This window comes from Danio rerio, chromosome 23 (genome assembly GCF_052040795.2).
Source record: "Danio rerio strain M-AB ecotype USA chromosome 23, GRCz13ab, whole genome shotgun sequence".
In the NCBI taxonomy this organism is placed as follows: Eukaryota; Metazoa; Chordata; class Actinopteri; order Cypriniformes; family Danionidae; genus Danio; species Danio rerio.
This window is the reverse complement of record NC_141043.1, coordinates 23,935,322-23,951,766: the sequence shown is the minus strand read 5'-3', so window position 1 is coordinate 23,951,766 and position 16,445 is coordinate 23,935,322. Positions and strand designations below refer to the sequence as shown.

Below are 16,445 nucleotides of genomic sequence, written 5' to 3'. Positions count from 1 at the left end.
ACTGCGCCACCCCTGATTTGTCTCAATAAAACACATTTTGAATGTCAGAAAGTCTTCAAACTGACTCTTTAAATGAAAAACATGGTACAATTCGAAAACTTGTAATCTGAAAGCTGTCATGGTAATCCAAGAGCATTCCTTGCATACCAAGAATGTAAGGAAGGTTACATTACAAGTTACCCTATTTAAATTTTTGTAATTTTTTTTTTCTTTATTTAACCGATTTGATTACTTTAATCAAAATTTCTAAAGAACGTTTACAATGTTATTAATTTTAAACACAACACTAATTACTTTCAGACAAAAATAAAACACTAGCATCTAATAAAGGAAAACAATACAGCATAAAAATAACAATAAAGCACATTCGTAAACCTAAATAGGAAATCAAACTTAACAAACAAGCTTGTGTCCTCAATGGCTAATTCAATACAAGAACCAATCAAATACATCAGAGCATGGCTTTACTAAATTGCAGGAATCAATCAACAGCACATCCAAAACAGGCAAAGCAGCTAATTAATATAATTCAAAATATCCTACAACCGTTCTTTGCAATATTCAGATGTAACTCCTTTATAATTGTCTCAAAACAGAAATGGACGTCAGATTTATTTATTTTGCAGTTTAATTTCATGGAACCGATACATAGAACCCAACAAACAACAAACCCAAGATTAGATATAAGAGAAGATCTGAATAAAGTTGCACTGAAACTGACTTCATTCGCTTGAATGTACAAACAGTTTGACTTGAATTTGACAAGTCACAAGTAGACAGCATGTGCATAATAGCCAATGGCAGTATCATTCATTTAACAAAAGAGTGAGTGCAGTCAAATGAAAAATTAATGTCTCCAAACAGGCTTTCATTTTTTCCTTGACACAACTAACCCTACAGTCTTGTTGATTTTGCTTTAAACAACAGCATAATATTTATATCATATGTTTGTGATGTAAGATGGTTGCAGATTGCAGAAACAATCACATCAAACATGCACAGTGTAGAAACCACCTGTATATCAAGCAACTGCAGAGACAACTTTAGCATGTGGTAGAGTCTTACCTGTACTCTGGCCTCTGTGAGCTTGGTTCTTTGGGCTAGTTCCTCTCTGGTGTAGATGTCAGGGTAGTGTGTCCTTTCGAAGGCCTTCTCCAGCTCCTCCAGTTGCTCAGCTGTGAAGGTGGTCCGACTGCGTCTCTGCTTTCTCTTGAGCGGCAGGTCTGGTTCAGACTCCACGTCCGAGACTTCATCCATTCGACCTGTCAAAGAGGACAGAGAAGGAAAGAGCTGAGTGCGTTGTGCACACCACTATAGAAATCACAGACTTCATCTACTTTCCATAGAGATGTAGTTACCAGAAATCTCTCTGCTCTTGAATACCGTCATCATGCTCAGTTTGATTTTTTTCTGAATGAATATGAACCCAAAAAAAAAATGTTTTGGATGGCTCTGCGGTGGAATGATACGGATTCGGGTGGTTTTCTTTCAAGCGAATATTATTTCAATGCATGACTATTTATATAAGCGAAGCTCTTGAAAATACAATCCCACATCAGAGCGTATCCCAGCTTGCCCCGAGGCCATGGAGGGAAAAGTGTTGGGGGTGTTAATCTCCACAGACCACCTTAGTGATCCTTATACTGGTATTTTGTGATGAAATGAAGACAAAACTGGCACTTTGAAAATAAATCAAGTATATGATTGAGTTCATTGCATTAAATGCCATTCGCAATTTAGCAGGCAGTCTTAAAAATACCGGCGGTGGATTATCTGTCAAATGCAGCCATGTCAACTGCAGCGTCTCTCTTTAGTAGTTAACTGAAGAAAAGATGAGAAACAATGAACCTAAATCTGATCTGATGCAAACCAGAGGAGTGTGGGTGGCAATTCAAGCAGAGTAGCTTAGCGATGAAACAAAAATGACACATTAGCTTATCCATGCTGTGCAGATCAATGACCTTAGCACAGGTGCATGTAGGCCGCTGCTAACTTTGACTTCAATAAGCTTGAAAGAAGATACGTGTCAAATTCAAGAAACTCTTGTTATTAGTGACACCGGTGGTCATTAAGTGAACTGCAGCTTTTTTGTGTTAGCACCTAACAGTCTATGGTTTGCGCTTTACACTGTACATTACACTGTTTTCTAGCTATGTGCAATGTGACACTGCAACATGCGATAAAAGCTTTCTTTTCCATGTTAAAAGGTATATTTGTCCTAACCAAACCACGATGGTGAAGTGCAAACGTTTCTATTTTAGAAGCTTTTCTATTTCTGCAACGATATTTGAATACCATTTTACCTGACATTTATTGCTTAACTGAAAGCGGCAGCAGTTTATATCCAATCTTGAAGATAAGTCAACTAGCAAACATACAGATTAAACATGAAAGTTAGACCAACAAAATTAGTCGCTCTGTCAAAGCTGTGTACTTTTAATAAGGATAATGTGCAAAGTAACTATTTACTATATACTACATGATGAATGATGACAAAATTGAGATTCAAAATGATCTACCTTTGTCCCATTCTTTAGTCGCATGAAGACCGTTTCCACATATGACAGGGAAGATCTTACAGCCCATTTTTATCATTTCATTTGAGTTGATTCTTTATTTATTTCCAGTTGGGCTGGCACTGGGCTGATCCTTGAAAATCCCTTCAGCAGCATTGGGGGCCAAGCTCGACAGACACTGGCCTTAATCCAGGCCATGACTTCCCGCTAAATTGAAGCAATTCTACATTAGTGATGGTTGAACCCTGGCTTCTTATTGGCTAAGGCTGGTGTGGGCTTCCAAGAGTGGCCCCTCTGAATAGAGTTGATTATAGAGGAGCCGAGTGGCCTGTGCTCTGCCTTTACTTATATTATAGAAGCTTTTTTAAAAATAATTGTGACTCAAGATCTAAATCTATCTAAATCTACATTTTTTTCTGCCATTGATCGTTCCTTGAAAAACATTTTTAACATTACATTGCACAGAAGGTTCTTCACAGTGAAAAAACAAATGGTTCTCTTAAGAACTGTTCATTGAAAGTTTCTTTGTGGACTCAAAAATGGTTCTTTCATAGCATGAATGCAAAAAAAGACCCATTTGTTTAATATAAAGAATTAAAAATATATAAAGAATTTGTATATAAAGAATATTTTAATATTAAAAAAACATTATTTTCATCTTAAAAGTTATTCATGTAACAATTGATAAAAAAAAGTTAATGATTTGTTTATCAGCATTAATTTTTTGTTTATTTATTTTTGCCCAAAGGACTTCTTAAAAGACCCGTTTTTTTTTTTTTTTTTTTTTTTGGGAGAAGAACATTTGAATAATCTATTTAAGTATTCTTTGAATGTTAAATGTTCTTCTTGGAACCATCTAAAGCAAAAAAAAAAAAAAAATTTAATAAAAAAAATGGACATCACAACTACAATATAACCAAATTAAATTGAGTCCAGAAATCTGTGTTTAACAGTGAGTTTCAAAGCATATTTTTACTAGGGTCACTGGAAGACCAAGTACAGTAAGAACTGGTTTTTCAGGCCAGGTGAAACACAAGAGGGGTTTAAGAGGTAATTTAATGACTGTAAAACTGACTGAAAATCTGTTGAGTCCCGTTCCACACCACAGGGGACAGCAATGAGGCAAGCTTGAGATATATATAAACTCCAAACATTCGGCTTTTTTTTCTCCTATATTAGCTCACCTGCTTCTGGATTTTACATTTGTACTTTTGCATGTAAAATATCATCTACTTCGTCACTGTCATCTGCCATTGGTTAGGTCACAAAAGGGGAAACACATGAATGAATATATTTGCATCCCTCTGTATTTGTTTGTCGGACAGAAAGTCCCAAAAATAGCCTCCAAGCAAAAGCACAACAATGAAAGAGCCATCAAAGTGGCTTCGACTCCAGGCCAGCTCTGTCTTTTAATTAAACAAGGAATTATGGGATTACAGGAAGGTTCTCATTACAGGCCACTTGAGGAGTCCTCTAGAAGATGTCTTTTTGTCTCCCAGAGCTCACACTCAGGAATTCTCGACGGATTACACATGGCCGTAGGACATGAGGCCGCATTAATTAAATCAACTCCTTTGCCTTTTCTTTTAAGATTCATTTTGCCAGAATTCTCCCCTTATCCGTACACTCGGCTAAAAACATACTCAAGTGTACATATATATATTGGAACTCATGTTCTTTAAATCCCTTTGTTGGTTTTTGAGAAATTGTGACAAAGTGATTTGCTTTTGACTCACCATGACGAGCACTTGAGGCCAGAGCAGTGATCTATACTGATCGTTTTTCCAAAAGGTGGACACCACTTTCACTCAAGACACTACATGGAATTTATTTGTTTTGTCCGACAAGCTGCTAGATCTTCAAGAGACAATTCGCCCCAAAAATGAAAATTCTCTCATCATTTATTCACCCTCATGTCGCTTCAAACTTGTATGAGTTTTTGCCTAGGGAATGTAGAAGTAGAAAAGTTTCTGTCCAAAGAAAAGGACATTAAAACAGTAAAAGTACATACTGCTCATTATAGGGATGCTCTGATCCAGGTTTTTGCAACCGATATCGAGTATCAATTTCTTGTCATGGTGATCAACCGATACAGAGTACCAAATGCTTTAAGCTTTATAATGCATAAAGCGCATTTTTCCTCCAAGTATGATACTTAAGTGGAGATTATGCCTTACCTAAGAGAATAAATTAAAGATTTTGCATATAAATTCCTTTAACACGTGCGTAAATGGTTATAACCATTTAGTGTGGACATGTCATGGTCAGAAGCAGCTTTACAGAAAATAATTGATAAAACAGATTCAGAAAATTGATAAGAAAATGACAAACAAAGCAATTTGGAAATGCTGCAAATGATGGAAGAAGAATTTTAATGCATATTTGATGCACAAGAAGTTAAAATACACACCTATTAAAAACACATTACTTCTTTGCTAAAAGGAAATAGGTCTATAAACTACTATTTATTAAAATAAGTTATATTATTAAATATTTAAGTTGAAAATATTTTTTTATTTTATTTATTTTTTATTTCTAGCAAATCTGATGTGTACAAAGATTTCAGTTCTTATAAATCATCTGTAAACTCGAAAACAAACAATTGCAATCAGTTCATAAGATTGGCCAGATTAGCGATGAAATGTGATGATCATGAAATGTGATTATCGGCCGATACTGATCTCTGACCGGTCGATTGGAGCATCCGTAGCTCATTGGAATTCATCCTGTGTAATTTTACTTTTTTCTGAGTTCATCTTACATCTTATCATACATTTTAACCAAGATATACAGAAGACACCCACAAAAATATTATTCACTATAATAGACCATCTGATGAAATATTAAAAGACTATATTATAGGATCAGAATGCAGCCCTATAAAATGAATAATCTCCCATTTTTAAACACTTGTACATCATAAAAATATATTTTCCCTTTTATTTGTCCATAAAAGTTAATTCCGTTTTTATGCTGAAAATGTAATTACAGTTTAATAAAATGACTTTTATTTAAATTTAATTTTTCTTAGTAGTTAGTAATCTTTTTATGATATTATTATTAATATATATATACTGTATATGTTTTTTTCTTTCATTTTGTTTATTTTTTATTTAGTCAAACTACCTCTCAAAAGTTTGGGTTTAGTAATTTTCTTTTCTAAAATTATTCTTTTTATTTAGCAAGAATGCATTAGTTTTTCTAATGTCTTTTTCTAATGTTTCTTTTTCAGATAAATGCTGTTCATTTGAAAGTATCCTTAAAAAGATGTATTACAGTTTACTTTTCAACATTTATAATAACAAATCTTTCCTGAGGAGAAAATCAACATAAAAGAATGATCATGTGAAACTGCAGCAATAACGCTGAAAATCCAGCTTTGCATCAAGAATAAACAGAAAAGTTCTTTTAAAATTGTATTTACAGTTTATTACTGCTTTACTGAATACAAATGCAGCCTTGAAGATGTTTTTTTGAAAACATAAAGAAGTGACCCCAAAGTTAATCAACTTCTCAACTTCTTGTTTTTACCTTCAAACAGATGAAAACACAAAATCAAAGCGACAAATCTAAAAAAAAAAAAAAGCACAAGTTGAGAGGCTACAAGCTGGATGCATTTTTTCCTGCATGTCTGATGAGTATGTATTCTGCCACATTCTATTCTGTCCTCGTCACAACAATTACAATGTCATTTAGCTGCCATAACAGAAAACCCACAAGCTGCTCCTCAGCCAGCCCTGCAGAGCCTGATAAAACCAGAATAAGTTTGACAGCACTCTCCTGCTAAAGGTCAGCGTCTCTCGCTCTCCTACTCGCTGTATAATGAGCCCAGGATTATGGAAATGAAACAGACGCTGATGCAGATACGCGTCTAAACCTGGACCTCATCTTTGTCTCTGCGAGATCCCACGATTGACATGCTGGGTCCCATCACACGAACGCCACCGTGGCAAGTACCCAGATCTGTCGAATGTGCTGCAGCATAAATATAAGCAAGGATGACACATTTTGTCTGAGATGGCCTGGAGCAGACAGCAGCGAGAGCTTTTATAAAGGTAAAAAACATGAAGATAAATTTTAAAAAAGAGGATTTTCAAAATAAAAACAGCTCCTTGCCAAACCACTAATCAGAAAATATCCGCAACATTCGAGTTACAATAAGACGACCTTCTTAAGTCTATTAAAAAAGTTGAAGTAGGTTTATCATAATATGTGGGCTTAATTAAAAAATAATTATTTCTTTATTCATGCTGTCTTCCAGGGTTCGAGGTATTGTTCAGTTCTATATGTTTCAAGCAAAATGATGCAAAAAAACTCACTACGAACCGAACAAGATAATCTGACAGCAAATGAATGATGTCTTCTTTCAAATAAGCTCTGACAAGTGCCCAAATCCTATTATTTTCCAAACTTAAAAATTGTCTCTTCGCATCCCATCAGTTATTAAGAGTGAACATGGCCCATGGGATCAACCTGATTTGTAGCACTTACACATCAAAGACAGTTAATCATAGGAGAATTGGCCTAATATATCTTGAATACGAATTCGATTAAAAGCCCTTAACTAGAGGAGTCGTTGTAACTTTCAAATAGGGCTGCGTGATATGGCCAAAAATAATGATCAGGATAGAACTTGTCAAATGTCCATTTCTTTTCAACTTAAATGCAAACTATTGCTCCTGAATGAAAGTTGTTGAAGGCAGACAGTTAATTGTAACCCGTTGTTTCATGCAGGTTAAGGTTTGATAAGGTACAACTTATAAAGATAAACTTATAAAACCTTTACTGCGCAAAATTTAAGTCTCTTGAGAGCCTTTTTACTTATCACAATATCTTAGAGAAATTAACTTGGGTCATATTAAATCATGAAAAATGGGTTTTGATGATGTTCAGTACAATAACATCTGGAAACATTTAAATATTCAAATTATTATGTAAATGCATCTACATAGCAACTTGTTACCAAATTAAACAATGTTGTTTCTATGATAAACTTTTTGATAAACAATGGCCTGAGTACAATAACTATAAATACAAATGAAGAGTTCAGATGCAAAATGCCATAAAGTTTTCTTCTGAAATGTGCATTTTTAAAGAAAAAAAGTTATTTTCATGGTCTTTAAAGTGAAATAACTCAACATAAACAAACGGGTCTGAGAAAAATGTTCATTTTCGTGGAAATTTCAGACGACACTTAGAAGTTTTTGCATCTGAACGCTTCAAATGTTGTAATTTATTTATAAAATTAATTATATTCCATGAATACATCAACATTAATAATATAATAGAATGCATAAACAATTGAAGACAAAATTAATGTCCCCTCTGTGAAATGTAAATTATTTTTTAAATAAGTACTGTCTAATAAAAAGAAAGTTTTTTCCACACATTTTTTAACATGCTTGTATAACTAATTTCTAAGAAATAATATATTTTGTCTTTGCCATGATTACAGTACATAATATTGTATCAGTTACTTGCAAGATACTGACATTCTGGTTGTAACAAAATAATTTTGACTCGCATATTTAGCTAATTAAACTTATAGCAATTATATACTGCTACTGTGCTACTATCTCAAGATCTAAAGTGCTTCTTTTATTTTCACTTGTAAGTTGTTTTAGATAAAAATTTGTAAATGTAATGTAAATGTATTCAGCTTGAAATGCATTTAAAGGCTTAACTAGGTTGATTATGTTACCTACGCAAGTTGGGTTAATTATGAAAGATATTGGCCAACAGCAGTTTGTTCTGTCGACAATTGGGGAAAAAATGGGGGCTAATAATATTGATGTTTAGCAGATTTTACTTTTTTTCCCAGTCGAACTAAACTTTGTCAAACATCACTTGTACAATATTTGAAAATAATTAATTTTACAGGAGGGAAAATAATGTTCTCAACTGTATTTCTCCAAACCCTGCCACAAAACTGTGTTGTAGTTTCTGGGACTAAAATAAATCTATGGTAAATCCAACAACTTTGTTCGTTAATAAATTGTTAATGGCACAGTGTTTCTCCTGTTTGCTGGTCCCATCGAACACTGTTTCTTAAAAACATAAAATTGAGACATTCCAGTTGATCCATAAATTGATGTGCTTCTTTTTGGGAGCTTTTTAGATCAATTTAAGGCCGATCCACATGCAAACAAACCTTAACATACACAGTGCTGCTGTTTGGTAGGAATTATGCAAACAGATATATTGCACAAAATAAATTGCACAAATTGAGCAGTGCTGCTTAGTTCTGATTTTAAACATTAACATTACATCCAACATTTATTAAAAATTTGTTGATTTTTATGAAGAGAAAAATGATAGTGGTCTGCTTTTCAACTAATACAGTAGATGTGCTTCATGCAGTCAACCTGACTGAGCTTTTTGTTGACAGCTGGGTCTAAAACTCTTTGAGAAAGAGGCCGGACAGTGATTAAACGTTCTGGGTGAGGAGTGACTAAGGCCAAAGAGGAGTCATGACCACCCAACATAAGCCTTTAGACCGCTTCCATCAGCCATGAGCCTGTGAGCAGATGGGATATTCATCATTGCGGCCACACTCAGACCTCTTTCACTTCTCTGTTGTCTTTTTATTTTCATTCTCTCTCTCTCTCTCTCTCTCTCTCCATCTAACCTTTCCTGCCAGGGTCTCGGTGTAAAGGGCCTGGGGTAAAGTGCTCGTCCACAGCTGCACATTCCTCTAAGCTTAGCATGGTAGCAAACATTTACACATTTGTCTTCATCAGAGCTGGCTCTCAAAACAACATTATACTCAGGTATTCACAGAAGCGCACAACTGGCTTCCTTGTTTCCGGCACATATGCTAATCATCTGCTAGAGTCCGACTGGATATTTCAATGTTACAGATTTAAATTCATATGTGGATCCATTTAGACCATCCTTTAAACTGTCAATATGTTAACAGTGATCTAAACATGTTTCAATTTAGCCAAGTGGATAAAAAAACTGTATATTAAAATACTTTCCAGGCCATTTATTCTTACTGTTCCTAGCAGGTGGAATGATTTTCACAAACCCATCTGTAATGCTTCATGAGAAACCTTCCACAAGCACTTACTTAATATTGCATACTTCTACTGCATACTACATAAATAAACATCCTTACACTTTCCCTAAATCTTTCCTGTTGCAATAAGCATTTGCTTGTCCTCATTTCTAAGTTGCTTTAGATAAAAATATAGATTATCATATTATATGTAGATTATTGTTTTATATATTTTGAATTCATTTACACTTGATTCCTTTTTTTGAAGAAAATATGTATTTGCCAATCATGCAAGAAGACAGTTTTAATTTTGGTAAAAAAAAAAAAAAATGGGGTTGAACTGTTTGTTGACCTTTTTTTTTTCTTTTCAAAAGCTAAGAAGAGACAAAGATACCACTAGGCATGGGATGATAACCATTTCCAAGATATACCACAGTTTGGAAAAGTTCAAGTTTACAACTGCCAACATTTTCTGTTGTACCGTTCCTAAGGTATGTGTAAGTTTTTTTTTTTTTTTTTACGTTTTCTTAGGACAATAGTATCTCCAACAGAAAAGATATCCAAAGATGCCATTTTAAATTCTGAAGTAATCTGTGTTTTTAAAATTAATGAAGAGAGCAGAAGTAAATGATTCATTTGAATTACTTAGCCTGACATGTTTACTGTTCCAAAATATGTTAAAAGTCTTCCAAATTAAAATATATTGTGTTTAAAGGGGGGAAAGTTGTTGTCTTTTAAAAAAAATTTATATATTTTTATCCACGGTTATCATACTATCAGAATCATATACCGGCCCATGCCTAGACAACACTACATTTATATTGGAGATACTAACAGTGAGTCTATCAACATGCAATATCATTGATGTATTAAGATGTAGTCAATAAGATTACAACTAAGCCAACTTTTTGTTATAATCTGCTGGACCACTGCATTGCGCTGTGCATTCATTAGATGAGTAGATCAAAGTGCACATATTCATAGTTTTTAGTTATATAACTGGTGCAACAGATCTGTCAAGTTTCTGTTTGTTTCAAGCCATAGAAAACAAAAAGAAAATGTTGTGCTTATTTTTGTTGACAGAATTATAACCACAAAAAGGAATGTTTGGTAAGGTTAGATGTTCGATGCTGCATAACGTCAGTAATCACAAATATTCATCCATCACAACAGTTTCGGCAAAATAATTCAATTTCCCTTTTTTAATGTTGCTTTTGGTACACTACAAGTAATATCGTCAATGCAGATTCAAGGTGGTTTTAGTATGACAAAGTTTTGATTATGGCATAATTTTGGTTGTTGTGGTTAACATTCATTTTAGTTCATTACTAGGAGGGCTGCCGTGTTGTATACATTACTAGCCCAGGTCCCCAACAATCAACAGCAATCAACAAATTCAAGTAAGATTTGACTTTTATAAACATGAGCAGCTCATGATAAAAGTGTTTTCAGTCTTTTACAAGCTCATGTCTCAGTTTGTCATTCATAATAATCAAAAACTGTTGATGTTTTCAACTAAAGGGTTGGTTTCTTTCTTGTGTTGAACAAAAATCAAGTTATTCTAAAGAATGTTGGGGATTAAATACTATGGACGTCAATGGCTTTTTTTCCCCATCATTCTCCAGAATATCTGTCTCTGTGTTCAATAGAAGAAAGAAACGCAAACAAGTGGAGTAAGTAAATGATTGCAAAGTGTTTAATTTGGGGTGAACTATCGTTTTTATAGTTTATAAGTCAAAATGAAAGATATAAAGCTGTAATACACCAAAACAAGCCCCAAAATGTTACACCCAAAGCCATCCCATGCCAAAACACTCATTTCTCATTTGCTTTCTACTCCGCATTCATCAATTTCTTTCCACGGAATAAAAGAACTCCATTGAAGGAGATAAAAAAGGGAGGGAAAGTGGTGTAATTTTGGCTCCCACAACAAACAATTAGCCCTCCTTTCTTTTTCATAGCATTGAAAAACATTGGAGAGAAAGAGAGGGAAGATGTGAAGGAGAGAGGTGATGGGTGATGCTCTTTTATAGGTCTTGTCATGTGCATGAAGGCTCAGTGGGCTTTTTGTCCGCCGGTCCTATGTAAGAGTGTGCTCACCTTAAACAACAGAGAGACTCGGGGGCCTCCGTGGCCTTTCAGACCCAATAGAAGACGCACCTTAGGGGGCCATTTAAGCCTGAAAAGAGGCCTGACAACCCTGCGCAGCACTGTGGGGCATCAATAAATGCTGACATATTGACTCTCTGTGCCCAAGCGCCACTGGAAAATGCTGCCTGAATATGAATCCATTTAAGGGCAGGGAAAGGGGGCCGTCAGTGCAAAGAGAGGGAGAGTCTTGTGTCTCTTGGCTTTCGAATGCTCTGGAATGTGAAGTTTTGACAATGAAAATAGAAGTATTGACAGATTAGCGAAAGAACAGTCAAGATAAGACCTACTTTAGCCATCGTATTTTGCTGAAGTTATCAGATCTGAGCAGAAGGTGAAGATCACATCTGTTCTGCTGCATTATCTGAATTTCGCTGCACCGCTATTTAAGAATAACTCAGAAAATGGTTCGTAAAATATCTTTAGGCAGAAATTCCGTTTTTAGATATATGCAGAGCAGTCGATTTGGAGGGAAGTGCTGACTTAACTTGGGCAATGGAAATCAGAGAGAGCTCTAATTCGCTTTTCTTGCTGTAAAAGACTGAAAGGCAGGTGTCCATTTACTGCCACTCTCATTCTTTCTTGTTTAATATTGCGATTTCATTTCCTGGGATCGAGAGTTTGCTAATTGAGGTCAAAGGCAATCAGCTCCGTGGAACTTAATCAAATATCTAAAAGGTGAGAAAGACGGAAAAATTGGCCATTTAAACTAGAAAGCCTATAGCTTATTAAACTATAATGTGTGTGTCAGAAGGAACCAAAAAAGATCATATTTCATTCTTCAGCTAATTTTAGTTAGTATACCCCACATAATCTATATTATTATCAGCAGAAAATTAATTTATACATCATCATGTGGATTCAAATTGAAAACATTGGTGTTGAATTTACTTTGAAATAAGTTTAGTTTAGATTAGGCAAGTGAATATTACAAATAATTACAAAAAGGGCAAATAAAAATTACATCACAATGGACATTAATAGACATTGAAAATAGCAAAAAGTTAAAAATTTTAAATGTATTATGTTGTTTTTCACACAGTAAAACACTTTTTTTTAAACAAGTTTAATTTAAATAAATTAAATAAATTTTAGAGTCATTTAACTGCCCCTGCTTAATATAAAGCTGTTGCAAAAAATATATATATATTCTTCATTTCTAGATTTTCTGGATCTATGGTTTGAGTAAAATTTGTTCAATCTGTAAAGTCTGAAAACGTTTAAAATTTACATTTTGCAATTTTCATTTCTCTCTCTTTTTTTTTTTTGGAACATGAATTCAATAAATACTAAATTCTGAACGTTCGAGGTTACAGAAGTAACCCTTCGTTCCCCGAGGAGGGGAACGGAAGTGCCATGAATGGGAGGATTCGGATCAGAAGCCGCTTATCTGGAGAGTATTGAACGGGCCAATGAATGAAATTAATTGGCAGCGTAAGCTTGCGCAGGTGTGCGACATCTGCAATCATCTCAGCATATAAGCACACCTGAAGCCAGCAGACGCCATCCTTTTAAGCTGAAGAGACTTTCAAACAGCTAAGGGACAGTCATTATGGCGACGGAATATGGCACTTCCGTTCCCCTCCTCGGGGAACGAAGGGTTACTTCTGTAACCTCGAACGTTCCCCTTCGGTTGGGGAACTTCAGTGCCATGAATGGGAGAATATGGAAAGCGCCATAATGACTGCACCTTACCAACACCCCCGATGAGGAGATAGTCAAGCAAGCGTGACGCACCCACATCATGGGGGGCGCGGTCCTCCAACGTGTCCCTGGCCCTAATTTATCCTACTTCAACAGAAGTTTTACGGATTTAGATATATTTTTTGGGAAGTCGTGAGCATCTAGATAATTCTAGGAAATACGACAGTACGTTGGGAAGCGTGCAATCCCGATAGGGAGGACGCTGCGGAGGCCATCCGTTACCCAAGGGGGGGATAGATGGCAGAATTTACCTATGGACTAGCCCTAAAAAGGGGGAGTACGCATAGCAAAGAGTGGTTAGCGGAGAGGGAAGACACGGGTCCGCCCAGGGGGGGGACTTAACCGTGGCGGAATAAGCATATGGGATCGCCTAGTGGGGATCACGCATAGCAGGCACCTATACCCAAAACGCGGGCTGACCAGCGGGCAGACCTACAACGTAGTGGGCCAGCAAGTGACTCCTCCGCTGAGTCAGTGCTGGGGGCCACGGAGGAATCTGCAGGGCTCACCTGACGGGGAACTTTACTGACAGATAAAAAAGGCGCACGTACCTCCGTGTTAGGGAGAATGGCGCAGCAAGCGTGTTTCAACACCCTACCGAGTTGTCTCCTCAATCACCAAAGGGTTACCTAATACCCTTGAGGAAACCGGCTCCACTCGCAGATTGTAAAACCTTGCAAATGTGTTGGGTGTCGCCCAGCCCGCAGCTCTACAGATGTCTGTTAGAGAGGCGCCGCGTGCATGCGCCCAAGAGGATGCAACGCTCCGAGTGGAGTGTGCACGTACTCCCGGGGGACACGGCTGACCTCGACTCGAATAAGCGAGTGAAATGGCATCCACAATCCAGTGGGATAATCTTTGTTTCGATACGGCACTTCCCTGCTGCCGACCGCCATAACAGACAAAGAGCTGCTCAGATGATCTAAAATTCTGAGTACGGTCCACATAAATGCGCAGAGCGCGAACTGGACAAAGTAAAGAAAGGGCTGGGTCTGCCTCCTCCGGGGGCAGCGCTTGCAGGTTCACTACCTGATCTCTAAAGGGGGTGGTAGGAACCTTGGGCACATAACCGGGGCGGGGTCTCAGGATAACGTGAGAGTAATCCGGCCCGAATTCCAGGCACGAGTCACTGACCGAAAATGCCTCCAGGTCCCCGACCCTCTTGATGGAGGCCAACGCAACCAGCAGAGCTGTCTTCAGGGACAGAAATCTTAGAGATACTGATTCGAGTGGCTCAAAGGGATCGGATCGCAGACTCGTGAGAACGAGGGCGAGATCCCAAGAGGGCATGAGAGGGGGGCGAGATGGATTAATTCGCCTAGCACCCCTAAGGAACTGGATGACCAGGTTATGCTTTCCCACGGTGCCGCCAGCTACCGCGCTATGATAAGCGGAGATGGCGGCCACGTAAACCTTGAGAGTGGAGGGCGACAGCCTGCTGTCCAACTTCTCTTGAAGGAAAGAGAGCACAACACTAATCTGGCAATTTCGGGGGTCTTCTCTGCGAGAGACGCACCATTCAGTGAATAGACTCCACTTCAGGGCGTAGGCGCGCCTCGTGGAGGGGGCTCTAGCCTGAGTGATGGTATTAACCACCGCAGTCGGTAGGTTACCTAAGTCTTCCTCGCGTCTAGGGACCACACGTGGAGGTTCCAAAGATCGGGGCGAGGGTGCCAGATGGTGCCCTGTCCCTGAGAGAGTAGGTCCTCTCTCAAAGGGATCCGCCAGGGGAGGGCCGTCGCGAGGAGTGAGAGCTCTGATATCCAGGTCCGGTTGGGCCAAAGGGGCGCAACTAGCAGAACCTGTTCCTCGTCCTCCCTGACCTTGCACAGAAACTGCGCGAGCAGGCTCACTGGGGGAAACGCATACTTGCGCATGCCCCGAGGCCAGCTGTGGGCCAGTGCATCCGTGCCGAGAGAGCCCTCGGTCAGGGAAAAAAACAACTGGCAGTGAGCGTTCTCGGGGGAAGCAAACAGATCGATCTGGGCCTCCCCGAATCGCGCCCATATCAGCTGAACAGACTCGGGGTGGAGTCTCCATTCTCCAGGGCGTAACAGCTGTCGTGAGAGCGCATCGGCTGCACGATTGAGCGTGCCTGGGACGTGAATGGCGCGCAGCGATTTCAGCCGCGGGTGACTCCAGAGGAGCAGACGGCGGGCGAGCTGAGACATGCGGCGAGAGCGCATACCCCCCATGCGGTTGATATACGCCGCCGCCGCCGTACTGTCCGTCCTGACCAGCACGTGTTGCCGCTCCAGCACCGGTAAAAAGCGGTGGAGAGCGAGGAACACTGCCAACAGCTCTAGGCGATTGATATGCCAATGCAGCTGGGCACCCTTCCAGAGGCCCGCAGCCGCATGCCCGCGACACACGGCCCCCCAACCCGTGTTGGAAGCGTCTGTTGAAACAACAACATGGCTGGACGCCTGTCCTAGAGGCACACCGGCCTGTAGGAACGAGGGGTCGTTCCAAGGGCTGAGGGCGCGGCGACACAGCGCAGTAACCGAGACCCGGTGTGTGCCCGCGTGCCATGCGCGTCTGGGGACCCGATCGTGAAGCCAGTGCTGAAGTGGTCTCATATGGAGCAACCCGAGCGGCGTGACGGCGGCTGCGGATGCCATATGCCCCAGGAGCCTCTGAAAGAACTTCAGTGGGACCACTAGTTTGCTGTCGAGCTCCCTCAGACAGTTCAGCAACAGGCGAGCGCGTTCCTCGGAGAGGTGCGCTACCATGGTGATCGAGTCCAGCTCCATCCCGAGAAAAGAAATCCTCTGCACGGGGGCGAGTTTGCTCTTTTCTCGGTTGACCTGAAGCCCCAGTAGGCGGAGATGCCGAAGCACCTCGTCCCTGTGCATAATCAATTGCTCCCGCGAGTGGGCTAAAATCAGCCAGTCGTCGAGATAATTGAGTATGCGAATGCCCGCGAGCCGAAGGGGCGCTAGGGCACCCTCCGCGAGTTTGGTGAAGACCCGCGGAGACAGAGAGAGCCCGAAGGGGAGGACCTTGTACTGCCACGCTCGACCCTCGAACGCAAACCGCAGAAATTGACGGTGGCGTGGAAGAATGGAGACATGGAA

The 16,445-nt window shown here is 39.1% G+C and overlaps 1 protein-coding gene and 1 long non-coding RNA gene across 16 annotated transcripts in view; one reads left to right on the top strand and one right to left on the bottom strand.

Annotated features, from left to right (window-relative positions):
- pax7b (paired box 7b) overlaps nucleotides 1-16,445 on the bottom strand; it is a 105,084-nt gene that overhangs the window by 52,627 nt on the left and 36,012 nt on the right. For all 6 annotated transcript variants that reach the window (XM_087306020.1, XM_087306021.1, XM_087306022.1 and 3 more), the window contains 1 exon segment: nucleotides 1,066-1,262. In XM_087306020.1, coding sequence (XP_087162146.1) covers nucleotides 1,066-1,262 — 197 coding nt within the window.
- Nucleotides 1-16,445, top strand: part of LOC141380486 (uncharacterized) — a 93,447-nt gene that overhangs the window by 51,966 nt on the left and 25,036 nt on the right. For 2 of the 10 annotated variants that reach the window (XR_015523450.1, XR_015523446.1), the window contains exons 3-7: nucleotides 6,058-6,571; nucleotides 8,905-9,035; nucleotides 9,157-9,286; nucleotides 9,891-10,007; nucleotides 10,297-10,352. This is a non-coding gene — a long non-coding RNA (uncharacterized LOC141380486). Of the gene's footprint in view, nucleotides 1-6,057; nucleotides 6,572-8,904; nucleotides 9,036-9,156; nucleotides 9,287-9,890; nucleotides 10,008-10,296; nucleotides 10,353-10,837; nucleotides 10,917-16,445 lie in introns of all 10 variants that reach the window. The other 8 variants (XR_015523453.1, XR_015523448.1, XR_015523449.1 and 5 more) reach the window with 7 other exon arrangements.